Consider the following 17004-nt stretch of genomic DNA (forward strand, 5'->3'; position numbering starts at 1 on the left):
GTGCAATATGCAGAAATCCCTCAACCATTTCTGGTTTGCTAAAATTCTAATAGTTAGCCTAATTTCAGTTTATGTGACAAAACAATCCAGTGTAGAGAATCATTGTACCATCTAAACTGCTGTGAAATATCTTTTCAACAAGCAAAAATATTGCATTGTTTGAACTGGTGTAAAAAACTAAATTAAAAGATGCAAAAACAAAACTTAAGGGGTAGCAGAGAAATGGTGCACATAGAAAAGATCTACTGATTCTTAGAATTGCTTTCAATGATAATTACAGATCAATAACTTACATTTATATCACCCAAAAGTTACATATTGCAGCTTTAACAAATCGAACACATCACTGAGTAACTGCTTCCTTATTTTCAAGTATGGTGGTGGCTGCATCGTGGTATTGGTATGCTTGACATTGGCAAATACTGGGGATTTGTTCAGGATAAAATAAACAGTCTGCTTTACACCAGAAACTGGGAAAGGAATTCACCTGTTAGCAGGACAATAACCTACAACAAAAGGCCAAATCGACAATGGAGTTCCTGAGTGGCCAAGCTGCAGTTTTGACTTAAATCTGCTTGAAATCTATGGCAAAATTTGAAAATCAAATTTGACTGGTCGCATACACATATTTAGCAGATGTTATTGCAGGTGTAGCGAAAAGCCTGTGTTCCTAGCTCTAACAGTGCAGTAATATCTAGCAATACACAACAATCCAAAAGTAAAATAACGGAATTAAGAAATATATAAATATTAGGACAAGCGATGTCTGAGGCCAGTGTGTGGGTGTGAGTGTATATATCTAGACACACACATATCATTCAAGAGTTTTAATTTATTTTTACCATTCTACATTGTAAAACAATAGTGAAGACATCAAAACTATGAAATAACACATATGGAATCATGTAGCAACCAAACATGCGTTAAACAAATCAAAACATATTTTATATTCTTCAAAGTAGCCACCCTTTGCCTTGACAGCTTTGCACACCCTTGGCATTCTCTCAACCAGCTTCACTTGGAATGCTTTTCACACACAATTCAAAAGTTTGGGGTTACTCAGAAATGTCCTTGTTTTCGAAAGATAATCAAAGTGTCCATTAAAATAACATCAAATTGATCAGAAATACAGTATAGACATTGTTAATGCTGTAAATGACTACTGTAGCTGTAAATGGCAAATATTTTATATAATATCTACATAGGCGAACAGAGGCCCATTATCAGCAACCACCACTCCTGTTCTCCAATGGCATGTGTTAGCTAATCCAAGATTATCATTTTAAAAGGATAATTGATCATTAGAAAAACATTGTGCAATTATGTTAGCACAGCTGAAAACTGTTGTCCTGATTAAAGAAGCAATAAAACTGACCTTTAGACTAGTTGAGTATCTGGAGCATCAGCATTTGTGGGTTCGATTACAGGCTCAAAATCTACCTTCTGAAACTCGTCAGTCTATTCTTGTTCTGAGAAATGAAGGCTATTCCATGCGAGAAATTGCCAAGAAACTGAAGATCTCGTACAACGCTGTGTACTACTCCCTTCACAGAACAGAGCAAACTGTCTCTAACCAGAATAGAAAGAGTGGGAGGCCCCAGTGCACAACTGAGCAAGAGGACAAGTACATTAGAGTGAGAAACAGACACCTCAAGTCCTCAACTGGCAGCTTCATTAAATAGTACCCACAAAACACCAGTCTCAACGTAAACAGTGAAGAGGCGACTCCGGGATGCTGGCTTTCTATCAAAATTTGTTTTTGGGCAGAAATGCCTTCTCGAACATGTGAACTTTCATGTGCCTTAATAACAAACATGTATGCCATCTGTAAATACAACTGTTAAAATTAAGAGCCTAGTTGATTTAGCTACAGAAAAATACAGCAACATTCCCGCTAGCCATGATTGGTTGAGATAATGAGTGGGTTGGACTGGTCATTATGTCTAGGTAATCCTCTCAAACGCTGCTTTTTTTTTTTTTTGCCCCATGTAGCAAAACTGAATAAGCCTAATGTCAAGTTAAATTGTAGTGTTTGCTAGCTAACGTCAGCGGGCTGGCTCGCTAGCTAAAGTTACGTGTATGATCTTATTTGTATATCAGATCCGTTTGCTTGACTAATTATAGCCTAATGTTAGCTAGCTAACATTGAACCTAGTTTCTTAACTACCTGCAGATTCATGCAGGGTAGTAACTTCATGAGTTGGGATTATGGTTCATTGTTTACGTAGCTAGCTAGCTACATTTCAAAACAAAAAACATCCGTGTGCCAGAGCGCAGAATAACTGATGAATTTACGAACGCTCAACCACCGTTGAATATGGCCGGTGTCAGTAAATGTCAGCAAATAAGCATTATTAAATTGTTGCCAGCAGCACAGTTAGTCACCAATGCTCTGGATAACATGAAAACAGCCTAACCAGCTCTGCTAGGGCGAGTAAAATGGTCAGAGTGGGGTGTTCTCTCATTATGTGTCTGAAAGTAGCTAGTAAGCTAGCCAATGTTAGCCAGTTAGCTTGGGTGCTTGACTGGCATTGTGAGGTCAGAACGCTCGGATCTACCCTAACTCCTCAGCCAGAGAGTCCAGTGAGCGCTTGAATGCTCCAAGAGCCGAAACACTCCGAATTTACAAACAGACAATGACAGTCACCAATGCGCTGGATAACATAACAGCCTAACCAGCTCTGGTTGGGTAAGTAATGTTCAGTGGGCTGTTCTCTCATTTGTGTCTGGAAGTAGCTAGCAAGTTAGCTTGGGTGCCTGAATGTTTTTTTTAATTATATAAAAAATAAAAAATAAACAGTATGTTGCTGATCTTGTGTATGGACCCTAAAATGTTTGGTATGAATATTAGTTCAGAACCTATGAACCTCAGCTATCATAGTTGTTGTATCGACTTCAAGTATGAATGGCATTAATGAAGCCAATGGATTGAGTAGAATAAAATAACTTTGTGCCAAGGATGCAAGTCCTATAAAAATGTACTGTAGTTATTACCACATGAGATCCCCACATTGAATATATACTATTCCTTGGCAAATAAAGGTGCGGTTCAGGTATGAATCTGAGACGTTCTTTTTCAGTCATATCCAATACTAGGTGTATTAAACTCCATTATTTGAATGATGCTTTGTCTGCATGTGTGCATTACAATTATACACTTCAGTGTTTACCACTCCTGCTCCATCAATGATTACACATGGTAACTATGTAATAGACTAGAATCATGATTTAAGTAAAGACTTGTAATTCATATATACAGAAACAAAACAGTACACTACACTTCCTATGCATATCTAACCCTTCATCTGCATTAATCTGAGGACAAAGGATAGGTGTAGTATTTCAATGAGATACTTCATTTCAACCAGTGGAGAATGTGAAACGCTTTATTGAAAGTTCATTATCCAGGTGTAATAAATACATAATACATGCATTATAAATATTATAATTGTAATATTATATTACAATGAATGCATGTGAGACAGATTCCATGTACATCAAGGCAGGCAGAGGGGAAGAGAGAAAAAGAACACAAAACAGTTTAATTACCTCTGGTTATGGACAGTTTTGCCAGCCTGTTTCTCGGACAGTGAACATACATCTGGCAATATCTACATTTCAACCCCTTGATCAGCTCGCACTCTGAAAGTAAAGAAAAAAACATATTTTTTGTAGATACGAAAACAATAACTGAGATATGACCGTTCAATCTAAAGCAGCAGATGTCATTTTCAGGATACGTCAATACAGCACAGAAAGCTTAACACCAGACTGGTATTGTGGTTGTTCATTATGTGATGGGAAATATGCAATATGCATACAAAATAATATACTTACCTTCCTTGAAAATGTCATCAATACTGCCCAAGATGACAATGTTGTATCTTGAAAAAAAGCATTGGAATTAAAAGTGAAATGTTTAACCTATTAACCTGCTTCATTATTTATGTATTACCAGTTGATCAAGAACTCCAATTTCATACATCATTGAACAAATTTCTACGAATAATTAAGAATAAATAACTTCTTAGATTTGATGGAGACATTATACATCTTAGTACCTTATACATGTATGATTTGTATCAGTGTGGACGAGAGACAGGGGAGCAGGAACAGAGTATTTTTGCCACGCAATGCAATGAAGCTGGATCATTCTGGCAATGATACCTGCACCATCTACACGCTGCAAAGACTCCGTAACTCTTCGCCATTGTACACGATAGCCCATTGCTTGGAGACTTCCTTTGACCGTTTTAAAGCCCCCATGAGGCATCCTGACCTTCATGGCCCTGACTTTCTGGTCTAACTCTTCATCTGACATATCAGAATAGCATTCTTTGACAGACAGTGTTCTTTCATCCTTCTGTTAAAAAAAGCTAACCGTTACAGTCATAAAATACAATTACATATCGACTATGAAACAACTAGGACATGGCCTGCTTACGAGTTGCAATGAAAGAAAGTTAGATTAATTCACCTGAAAAAGGCGAGAATAGGCGTTCGAAGCTAAATGTTTTTGGTTAGCTTGAGAATAATAATTGCATGATCTATCATTCAACGTTTGCATGTATTTATGTAATATATAGTAAGTAGTATGTTATGAACCGACACTGAATCATAGGAGCTAACTACTAACTATGTAGAAGTTGGACGAAAGAACGCCCAGTACTGCTTACCTGAGATGCCATCATCACATAGTCCTTCGTAGGTGTCCGCTATGACTTCCTTTGTGTCGGAAAGAAAGGCTGAACAGTTCTGATGGTAGCCAAACTGACACTCAAAAAATGGCTAAAATGGAGGGTGGATGATAACGAAATTAAATTGGAGTTTTGTTTTCAAATACATTTTTTGTTCTCAAAATATTTTGGGAATAAAATGGATAAAGTTTTGCGCTCTATTACAAAATATTTGTTAGCCTCGTTTTTGCTTTCAGAACAATTTTTGATTGAAAATAAAACTTTTGCTCTCAACAAGACACAAATGTACCTCCATAGCATATAACAATTTGCCTGTGAATAACCAGACCTTCATACAAACCTGCTACGCAGAATTCTTGATGCACAACCGAAGGTGCTGCCATATCCTGCCAGCAGACCCAAAAGCAAGCCACTCAGGCGGAGAATGACGCGTGGAAAAGTGCGAGGAACGTGATGGGAGTAACAACCATTTGTTGCAAGTTGGGGAGGGGGGCTAATAGCTGAACAATAGACTATTCAACCTTTACTAAAGAACAGCCTAATAGCCGAGCTATGTGTGAAGAAAAAAAACGTCCCATCACAGACCAAACAACGCTCTCCAAAATCAACCATCGGGCGCAGGCCTCGTAAAGGTTCTCTCCAATCTAGCCCTGATGTCTTGCCATCCGAAATGGGCATCAGTCTAATACCGCAGTTCACAGCTGAAGCACGAGCAGGTAACAGTAGACATAAAGGGACAGGTGGAGAGAACCGGGAAACCAATGACAAATGCAGAAAAGGGCAAAATTCTGCTAGCTATGGAACTGCGGTTGAAAACTGAACTATTAAATGTAATTTCAAAAACGTGTGACGATGAACAAGCACAAAATCTTCAACAAAATCGTCTTCTACAGGAACAAAATCATATGCTACAGGAATAACTCGATATAGCCAAAACTAAATACGATGATGTCCACACCAAACTAGATAAATCTGACGAGTTATCTACAAACAGCCTGATAACATTCAGGCAGTTTTGTTGAACGTTACTCAAAGTAACAAGGTTCTACTCAAAATGCTGCAGACCAAAGACGATCAGTTAACAGGTGCATGTTTATCAGTAATTGGAAGAAGCAATTTCATAAATTCATCAAGTGCTGCTTATTAATCACAAACCATCAAATATTTGTAACATAATCCACATCAATCACAGCAAAATCTTTTGTATGAGCTCTTATATACTATTTTAGACCCAGCTTGTGGAACTTCGGCTTTCCTGGATAAAGCCACTATATTGTGATCATGTGGATGATCATCTTCTTGTAGTGTAGTGTTTGTAAACACCCTGGTAGGTTGATTAATAATCTGAAAACAATTACAGGTACTGGTTACAGTGAAAAGCTTTCTCTTGAGCAGACAGCTTGATGAAAACCAGTCAATACTGAGGTCCCCAAGAAAGTAGATATCTCTGTTTACATCACATACGGCAGGGTTCCCCAACTGGTGACACGCATGACAAATTTGGCATGCGTGTTTTGTATTTCTTTTTCCATTGTGGAAATGAGCTCGTAGTAATTTGAATTTTAGAAATCTGTTCCCAAGTATTCCCACGCATAAAAGAGACGTGATCGTATACAAATGTAAGCTAGGTTTAAAATGACTGTTTTAGTCAAACATATCTGTTTGGGGTTCTTGTAGTTAATTTGCAGTATCCAAATAATTTGTAATTATAAGGTGGATGGTTCGAGCCCTGAATGCTGATTGGCTGATATCAGTAGTATGTCAGACCATATACAAAACAATTATTTGTACTTTTCTAATTACGTTGGTAACAAGTTCTGCAAAAACAGTCAGGTTTTTAGTACACAATTATCAATTTTATTATACAGTATGCCTACACATTGATAGGCTATATACACCTTTTCTTTTTTAATATCACATGCTCTGAAACCAAAACACCTTTAGTTTTGGTGATCTCTCAGCTCCAGCTCATTTTCAAGTCCTCTGGTGGTTACAGTCCTAATCCTGGAACGGGTAGCACCATAGAAAGAAGCTGGCTTGATGAAAACGTCCATTTCGTCTGTTCTCTTTGGTCGTAATGTGATTTTTTAATTTATTTAACAGCTCGTTTTTGAATGGTAACCGTGTGAAGGATGGTGTTTTTTTGGGGGGGGGGTGAGGAAAGGCGTGACTTTCAGGTTACAATAGGCTATAAGTATACAGCAGATTGTCCTCACTTTGATTATACTGTAGCACCGTGACCAGGATCTCTGTTCATTTAAGTGAGCAGATTAGTGCTTTCAGGAGGAACGGAAAATCTACTGTAGACATTTTTTTTAAACTGGTAGACTTGGGGATTTGTGTCGCGGACAGTGCTATTTCCAAACACTATCCTCAGATGCCTGTTTTACGCCGAACTCGAAAGACCAGGAAGATGAACAGGTACAGTAGGCTACGATACTTTAATGTAGGCCTAATAATACTAAAAATGCTTAAATAAATCGACTGCTCGTCTTTACTGTATGCTGCACATTTTCACATTGTATTTCATTTCAATCGAGACTATTCAAGCCATCGACTCCCTGATGAATGAAGATAACGAACGATCAGCTAAGACAATCTGTAATCAACTGGCATCACGGCACGTCATCAACATCATTCTAATTACAGTAAGAAGACAGTTGATGAAACTTGCGTGGACTTACGGAAAGGCTTGGTAAGAAATTATATATATACAAATAAATATTATCAGAACATTAACCACGTGTGTTCATTCGCTTGTTTTGTACTGTTCTGTAGTTTTGACCCAATGATTCATCTGACAAACAAAGTACTTTGAGTCCTGCAGGCCCAGGCAGACCGTAACCCTAAACACACTGCCGCCCGGGTTTGCGTTGCAAATGACGGCATACACTGGGTCAAGACGCCAGCAGAGTAAGTAGACCAATATGTAGTAAAATAAAAGCCCTACAACAACTTTGGTAGGCCTACAGTATATCTAAAAATATTTTTTTTAATCTCTACATGTAGATGTCAAATGTTACTATGGAATACTGAAGTATAATTACAAGAATTTCATAAGTGTCAAAGGCTTTTATTGACAATTAAATGAAGTTGATGCAAATAGTCAATAGTGTTGACCCTTCTTTCTCAAAACATCTGCAATCCGCTCTGGTATGCTGTCAATTAACTTCTGGGCCACATCCTGACTGATGGCAGCCCATTCTTTCATAATCAATGCTTGGAGTTTGTCAGAATTTGTGGGATTTTGTATGTCCACCAGCCTTCTTGAGGATTGACCACAAGTTATCAATGGGATTACGGTCTGGGGATCTTTCCTGGCCATGGACAAAAAATATTGATGTTTTGTTCCCCAAGCCACTTAGTTATCACTTTTGCCTTAAGGCAAGGTGCTCATGCTGGAAAAGGCATTGTTCGTCACCAAACTGTTCCTGGATGGTTGGGAGAAGTCGCTCTCAGAGGATGTGTTGGTACCATTCTTTATTCATGGCTGTGTTCTTAAAATTGTGAGTGAGCCCACTCGATTGGCTGAGAAGCAACCCCACACATGGTCTCAGGATGCTTTACACTGTTGGCATGACACAGGACTGATGGTAGCGCTCACCTTGTCTTCTCCGGACAAGCTTTTTCCAGATGCCCCAAACAATCGGAAAGGGGATTCAAAGAAAATTACTTTACCCCAATCCCCAGCAGTCCAATCCTGGTACCTTTTGCAGAATATCAGTCTGTCGCTGATGTTTTTCCTGGAGAAAAGTGGCTTCTTTGCTGCCCTTCTTGACACCAGGCCATCATCCAAAGGTCTTCGCCTCACTGTGCGTGCAGATGTACTCACACCTGCCTGCTGCCATTCCTGAGCAAGCTCTGTACTGGTGGTGTCCCGATCCCACAGCTGAATCAACTTTAGGAGACGGTCCTGGCGCTTGCTGGACTTTCTTGGGTGCCTTGAAGCCTTCTTCACAACAATTGAACCGCTCTCCTTGAAGATCCGATAAATGGTTGATTTAGGTGCAATCTTACTGGCAGCAATATCCTTGCCTGTGAAGCCCTTTTTGTGCAAAGCAATGATGGCGGCAAGTGTTTCCTTGCAGGTAACCATGGTTGACAGAGGAATGATTCCAAGCACCACCCTCCTTTTGAAGCTTAATCAGCATGACAGAATGATCTCCAGCCTTGTCCTCGTCAACACTCACACCTGTGTTAACGAGAGAATCACTGACATGATGTCAGCTGGTCCTTTTGTGGCAGGGCTGAAATACAGTGGAAATGTTTTTGGGGATTCAGTTCATTTGCATGGCAATTAATTGCAATGCATCTGATAACTCTTCATAACATTCTGGAGTATATGCAAATTTCCATCATACAAACTGAGGCAGAAACTTTTGGCCACAACTGTACATTGATCATCTCAGCAAGGTTTTACCTGTGGTCGTGGAGCGGAGTGGAAGTGCGACTAAAATGTAGTTTATATAAACATCCGCATTTCTGTACATTCTGATTCTGAACATCAAATACCAAGATGGCATAGCAGTCAGACGTCCTTTGTCCTCGTCTTATCGTGTCCCGTGTTATTTTTTTGAGCAGTGTGTGTGTGTATATATACACACACACACACTGCTCAAAAAAATAAATGGAACACTTAAACAACACAATGTAACTCCAAGACAATCACACTTCTGTGAAATCAAACTGTCCACTTAGGAAGCAACACTGATTGACAATACATTTCACATGCTGTTGTGCAAATGGAATAGACAACAGGTGGAAATTATAGGCAATTAGCAAGACACCCCCAATAAAGGAGTGGTTCTGCAGGTGGGGACTACAGACCACTTCTCAGTTCCTATGCTTCCTGGCTGATGTTTTGGTCACTTTTGAATGCTGGCGGTGCTTTCACTCTAGTGGTAGCATGAGACGGAGTCTACAACCCACAAGTGGCTCAGGTAGTGCAGCTCATCCAGGATGGAACATCAATGCGAGCTGTGGCAAGAAGGTTTGCTTTGTCTGTCAGCATAGTGTCCAGAGCATGGAGGCGCTACCAGGAGACAGGCCAGTACATCAGGAGACGTGGAGGAGGCCGTAGGAGGGCAACAACCCAGCAGCAGGACCACTACCTCCGCCTTTGTGCAAGGAGGAGCAGGAGGAGCACTGCCAGAGCCCTGCAATATGACCTCCAGCAGGCCACAAATATGCATGTGTCTGCTCAAACGGTCAGGAACAGACTCCATGAGGGTGGTATGAGGGCCCGACGTCCACAGGTGGAGGTTGTGCTTACAGCCAAACACCGTGCAGGACGTTTGGCATTTGCCAGAGAACACCAAGATTGGCAAATTCCCCACTGGCGCCCTGAGCTCTTCACAGATGAAAGCAGGTTCACACTGAGCACATGTGACAGACGTGACAGAGTCTCGAGACGCCGTGGAGAACGTTCTGCTGCCTGCAACATCATCCAGTGTCACCGATTTGGCGGTGGGTCAGTCATGGTGTGGGGTGGCATTTCTTTGGGGGGCCGCACATCCCTCCATGTGCTCGCCAGAGGTAGCCTGACTGCCATTAGGTACCGAGATGAGATCCTCAGACCCCTTGTGAGACAATATGCTGGTGCAGTTGGCCCTGGGTTCCTCCTAATGCAAGACAATGCCAGCCTCATGTGGCTGGAGTGTGTCAGCAGTTCCTGCAAGAGGAAGGCATTGATGCTATGGACTGGCCCGCCCGTTCCCCAGACCTGAATCCAATTGAGCACATCTGGGACATCATGTCTCGCTCCATCCACCAACGCCACGTTGCACCACAGACTGTCCAGGAGTTGGCGGATGCTTTAGTCCAGGTCTGGGAGGAGATCCCTCAGGAGACCATCCGCCACCTCATCAGGAGCATGCCCAGGCGTTGTAGGGAGGTCATACAGGCACGTGGAGGCCACACACACAGCCTCATTTTGACTTGTTTTAAGGACATTACATCAAAGTTGGATCAGCCTGTAGTGTGGTTTTCCACTTTAATTTTGAGTGTGACTCCAAATCCAGACCTACATGGGTTGATAAATTTGATTTCCATTGATAATTTGTGTGATTTTGTTGTCAGCACATTCAACTATGTAAAGAAAAAAGTATTTAATAAGAATATTTCATTCATTCAGATCTAGAATGTGTTATTTTAGTGTTCCCTTTATTTTTTTGAGCAGTGTATATATACACAGTTATTTTATATAGGTCTAGGCTCAGAAGAAATAGACTCCAATTAAGCCCTCGTTGTTTGTAAAGTCAAATTAAAATGAAGATTATTGTTGAAATGAATTGCTCGACTGGTGTAGGTTATCTCCATCTGCTGATGTGCAACACTTGCATTACAAGCTGGCAATATTTCCAGTACCAGCCTACCCCGGCTAATGAAGGCCTAACCCGGCCAAAACTGCTGGGCCAATTGTGCGCCGCCCTATGGCACTCCCAATCACGGTCGGATGTGATACATCCTGAATTTGAACCATAGATATACAGTTGAAGTCAGAAGTTTACATACATAAAAACTTGTTTTTCAATCACAACACAAATGTCTTGTTAACAAACTATAGTTTTGGCAAGTTGGTTAGAACATTTACTTTGTGCATGGCAAGTAATTTTTCCAGCAATTGTTAACTTCTTGATTCTACTTGAGACGCATATGTCTCAAGTAGGCACCTGGAAATGCAAATGCGCTACGCTAAATGCTAAATGTACTCGTTAAAACTCAAACCTTGATCAAAATTCACAAGCAGGGTATTGAATTAAAGCTACACTCGTTGTGAACCTAGCCAACAAGTCAGATTTTTAAAATGCTTTTCGGCGAAAGCATGAGAAGCTATTATCTGATAGCATGCAACACCTCAAAATGCCTGAATGCGACGTAAACAAAGACTCTGCTTATCCGACGCAGCACAAAACGCAGAAATAAAATATAAAACATTCATTACCTTTGACGAGCTTCTTTCTTGGCACTCCTATATGCCCCATAAACATCACTATTGGGTCTTTTTTTCGTTTAAATCGGTCCATATATACCCAAAATAGCTTTCTATGGAAGCTGTGTCATTCAGAAAAAAACATTGTTTTTAAACGCTGCGTCATTTTTTTAAATTAAAAAAGTCGACGATAAACTTTCACAAAACACTTCGAAATCCTTTTGTAATCCAACTTTAGGTATTAGTAAACGTTTATAATCTATCAAAATGATTACAGGGCGATGTATATTCAATAGCTCCTCGTCTGCAAATCAATGGCTGCCAATGTCCACATTCACAGCATCCTGGTGGAGACTGGAAGAAACGGAATCCAGATAGTTGGATTTTCCAACAAAAAATTCAATTGAAAATGACGACAATGGCGACATCGTGTGGAATTTGTATGAATTGCATGCAGGTCGATATTACATTTTGTCCCCTTTTAACAACCCATGGAAGTGACTTATGGAAATTATTTTTAGCTTTCAGAGAGCAGTTTTTCTTGCGTTTTTCAATGAAACACACGATCTGTTATAGTCACAGCCGTGATTTAACCAGTTTTAGAAACTTCAGAGTGTTTTCTATCCACACATACTAATCATATGCATATACTATATTCCTGGCATGAGTAGCAGGACGCTGAAAAGTTGCGCGATTTTTAACAGAATGTTCGAAAAAGGAGGGGGTAGAAGTAAGAGGTTCAGACAGATTATTTCACAGTATCACAATTCCAGTGGGTCAGAAGTGTACATACACTAAATTGACTGTGCCGTTAAACTTAGAAAATTCCAGAAAATTATGTCATGGATTTAGAATCTTCTGATAGGCTAATTTACATCATTTGAGTCAATTGGAGGTGTACCTGTGGATGTATGACAAGGCCTCCCTTCAAACTCTTTTGCTTGACATTATGGGAAAATCAAAAGAACTCCACAAGTCTGGTTCATCCTTGGGAGCAATTTCCAAACGCCTGAGAATGTACCACATTCATCTGTATGCAAGTATAAACACCATGGGACCACGCAGCCGTCATACCGCTCAGGAAGGAGAAGCGTTCTGTCTCCTAGAGATGAATGTACTTTGGTGCGAAAAGTGCAAATCAATCCCAGAACAGCAGCAAAGGACCTTGTGAAGATGCCGGAGGAAACCGGTACAAAAGTATATATCCACTGTAAAACGAGTCCTATATTGACATAACCTGAAAGGCCACTCAGCAAAGGTAGAAGCCAATGCTCCAAAACCGAGATTAAAAAAGCCAGACTACGGTTTGCAACTGCACATGGGGACAACTATTTTACTTTTTGGAGAAATGTCCTCTGGTCTGATGAAACAAAAATAGAACTGTTTGGCAATAAAGACCATCGTTATGTTTGGAGGAAAAGGGGGGCGGCTTGCAAGCCGAACACCACCATCCCAAACGTAAAGCACAGGGATGGCAGCATCATGTTGTGGGGGTGCTCTTGCTTTGCTGCAAGAGGGACTGGTGAACTTCACAAAATAGATGGCTTCATGAAGAACAAATATTATGTGGATATATTGAAGCAACATCTCAAAACATCAGTCAGTTAATGCTTGGTCGCAAATGGGTCTTCCAAATGGACAATGACCCCAAGCCTACTTCCAAAGTTGAGGCAAAATGGCTTAAGGACAACAAAGTCTTGGAGTGGCCATCACAAAGCCCTGACCTCAATCCTGTAGAAAAATTGTGGGCAGAACTGAAAAAGCATGTGCGAGCAAGGAGGCCTACAAACCTGGCTCAGTTACACCAGCTCTGACAGGAGGAATGGACCAAAATTTCCCCAACGTATTGTGGGAAGCTTGTGGAAGGCTACCCAAAACATTTGACCCAAGTTAAACAATTTAAAGGCAATGCTACCAAATACTAATTGAGTGTATGTAAACTTCTGATCCACTGGGAATGTGATGAAAGAAAAAAAGCTGAAAGAAATAATTCTCTAATATTATTCTGACATTTCACATTCTTAAAATATAGTGGTGATCCTAACTGACCTAAGACAGGGAATTTTTACTAGGATTGAATGTCAGGAATTGTGAAAAACGGAGTTTAAATGTATTTGGCTAAGGTGTATGTAAACTTATATTATTTTTTTCAGAACATTAACCGTGTCTAGGTAGATATACATGTGGAAAGATGGATACAAATGATTTGTTGCAAGTTGCGGAGGGGGGTTTCACACCTAGCTCGGCTATTAGTTCTTTACTAAAGGTTGAATAGTCTATTGTTTTGCTAGTAGCCCATCCTGCTACGCTTGTGAAAAACTAATAATACTTTTTCCCCCTTTCCACATGTTAAAGATTCCAATAGATAGTGTTTTCCGCCACAATCGGATCCAACCCCAATTAATACATTTGGGCACAGGGTTCGAAACCTGCTCCCTGCTTGTTTCATTAAATTATTATGCCGGTCTCAGAGCAAATAGTCTGGATTGTTACTCCCATCTCATACCTTCCACACGTCAATCAGCACACTTGTGGGCGTGCTGGCAGGATATACGTTTTTTTATTCTGTAAATATGAGTTACTAAATCATGTTTCTAGTCTATTGTATAGTTACAATGTGTAATCATTGATTTCCCAGGAGAAGGAGTGGTAAACACTGTTGAAGTGTATAATTGTAATATATACATGCAGATACAGCATCATTCACAGAATGGAGTTTGATACACCTGGTATTGGATATGACAGGGGGAAAAAACAAGCAAAATAGCGATTTCTGTAAATTAAATTTATGACCAAAAAATATGCACTAATGTTTGTCTGACATATTCCTCTCAAATTTTTTTGCATGACTCGTTATGTTATAACTACTTACATTTACCTCCCCGTAATGTTTTATCAGCCATCTTAGCTGAAGAAAGTCACCAGGGAGAGGTGGCTCGCAACAAATTCATCATTGGAACCACTGATTGGTCATTAAAACCTTGGGACCGAAATGCATAATGAGTGCTCTCACTCCCCCTAGTGGTGGTCTGGAGCAGTGAAGCAATGACAAGGGGTACCTCTTAAGTCCCAAGGTATAAACTCGCAACTTTTAAAAGAGGAACCACTGTACAGATAGTAGCGGTTCCAGCAACTGATGCCAATCGCATCACAGGATCAAAGTAACTAAAGTTTTTCAATAGACTTCCCAAACAAACCGAGCTCTCCCTCGTTACACAGGTAGTGAAGTGTTGTGCCATTAGACGTACCCAAGAAGACTCACAGCTGTAATCGATGTCAAAAGGTGTTCTAACATGTACTGACTTAGAGCTATACTCATGCAATTACTATTTTAGTTATTTAATTAGTCTTAATCTTTAAAAAATATTTGCATTTTTCTTCCACTGACAGTTGTGTAGATTGTTGACAAAAAAATGACAATTAAATACATTTTAATTCCACTTCGTAACACAAAATGTGATGAAATCCAAGGGACTAAATACTTTTGCAAGGCACCATGTGTGATTGTGATTTTTGTACACAGTTTCACAATGAAGCGAATGAGGGCAATATGGGCAACAGGGGAACGTACTATATGATAAAATTCTCTCCCATCCTCCTTTTGTATGAAAATGCATTTAATGTATGTGAAATTGTTTGTGAATGTGAATAGGAATGCAAAATAAATAAACAAGTGTGGGAAAGTGTGTGTGTGTGTGTGTCCGCCGTGTGAAGGTGTCCATCCTACCTTCATGGGTGAGATGTGCGCGTGGGCCACGTAGCCGTGGACATTCTCAATCTGGGAAAGGTTCTTCTCGGCCACCTGGACCAGCTCGGGGCTAGGGACCTCGTCAGTGAGCTGGGGGGAGCTCTGCTCCTGGGGGGATGTGTCCTCATCGTGGTGCCTGTATTTCTGGACGGGCAGGGTAGAGCAGAGTAAGTGGATGTTGGACAATATATACAACAAATGCCCATTGTAGGTATCAGATGAGGATGGCAAGCATGTGAGTGCAATCGATAACCTGAGGCTGATCAGTTAGGTGAGCTTATAAGGCCGACCAGTGAGGTCAACCTTTGAGGCAGATCAGTAATATTGGTCAATGCAAAGCCTGATGTTCAATCATTGTGGGCATCGTAGCTTTGTTGTATAGGCTTGACAGTGAGATTAACAGAAGCTGCAAATTAGTACAGTCCAAAATATCCAATTGCGTTCAACAGTTTAGTCTGTAGTTTAAATACATTTACACTGCATTCAGAAAGTATTCAGACCCCTTGAATTTGTACACATTTTGTTAAATTATAGCTTTATTATAAAATTGATTATAAATATATTTTTTAATCAATCTACGGACAATTCAATTTTTTAGCAATTTTATAAAAAGCTGAAACATTTACATAAGTATTCAGACCCTTAAGTACTTTGTTGAAGCACCTTTGACAGCGATTACAGTCTAGAGTCGTCTTGGGTACAACGCTACAAGCTTGGCACACCTGTATTTCGGGAGTTTCTCTCATTCTTCAAATCAAATCAAATGTTATTTGTCACATACACATGGTGTGTATGTATGTGTAGCGAAATGATTGTGCTTCTAGTTCCGACAATGCAGTAATAACTAACGAGTAATCTAGCTAACAATTCCAAAACTACTACCTTATACACACACAAGGGTAAAGGGATAAAGAATATGTACATAAAGATATATGAATGAGTGATGGTACAGAGCGGCAATGGCAAGATGCAGTAGATGGTATCGAGTACAGTATATACATATGAGAGGAGTATGTAAACAAAGAGGCATAGTTTAAAGTGGCTAGTGATACATGTATTACATAAAGATGCAGTAGATGATATAGAGTACAGTATATACATATGAGATGAATAATGTAGGGTATGTAAACATTATACACTGCTCAAAAAAATAAAGGGAACACTTAAACAACACAATGTAACTCAGTCAATCACACTTCTGTGAAATCAAACTGTCCACTTAGGAAGCAACACTGATTGACAATAAATTTCACATGCTGTTGTGCAAATTGTGCAAACAGGTGGAAATTATAGGCAATTAGCAAACCCCCAATAAAGGAGTGGTTTTGCAGGTGGGGACCACAGACCACTTCTCAGTTCCTATGCTTCCTGGCTGATGTTTTGGTCACTTTTGAATGCTGGCGGTGCTTTCACTCTAGTGGTAGCATGAGACGGAGTCTACAACCCACACAAGTGGCTCAGGTAGTGCAGCTCATCCAGGATGGCACATCAATGCGAGCTGTGGCAAGGTGGTTTGCTTTGTCTGTCAGCATAGTGTCCAGAGCATGGATGCGCTACCAGGAGACAGGCCAGTACATCAGGAGACGTAGAGGAGGCCGTAGGAGGGCAACAACCCAGCAGCAGGACCG

At 40.2% G+C, this 17004-nt stretch overlaps 1 protein-coding gene across 24 annotated transcripts in view; it reads right to left on the reverse strand.

The window, feature by feature from the left end:
* Nucleotides 1-17004, reverse strand: part of LOC139387551 (disks large homolog 1) — a 262524-nt gene that overhangs the window by 173470 nt on the left and 72050 nt on the right. For all 24 annotated transcript variants that reach the window (XR_011629189.1, XM_071133865.1, XM_071133868.1 and 21 more), the window contains exon 4: nucleotides 15356-15520. Coding sequence is in view for 23 of the 24 variants with exons in the window: in XM_071133865.1 (XP_070989966.1) it covers nucleotides 15356-15520 (165 nt within the window). In the remaining variant the exon portion in view is untranslated. The remainder of the gene's footprint in view (nucleotides 1-15355; nucleotides 15521-17004) is intronic.

Source organism: Oncorhynchus clarkii, chromosome 28 (assembly GCF_045791955.1).
Source record: "Oncorhynchus clarkii lewisi isolate Uvic-CL-2024 chromosome 28, UVic_Ocla_1.0, whole genome shotgun sequence".
Lineage (NCBI taxonomy): Eukaryota > Metazoa > Chordata > Actinopteri > Salmoniformes > Salmonidae > Oncorhynchus > Oncorhynchus clarkii.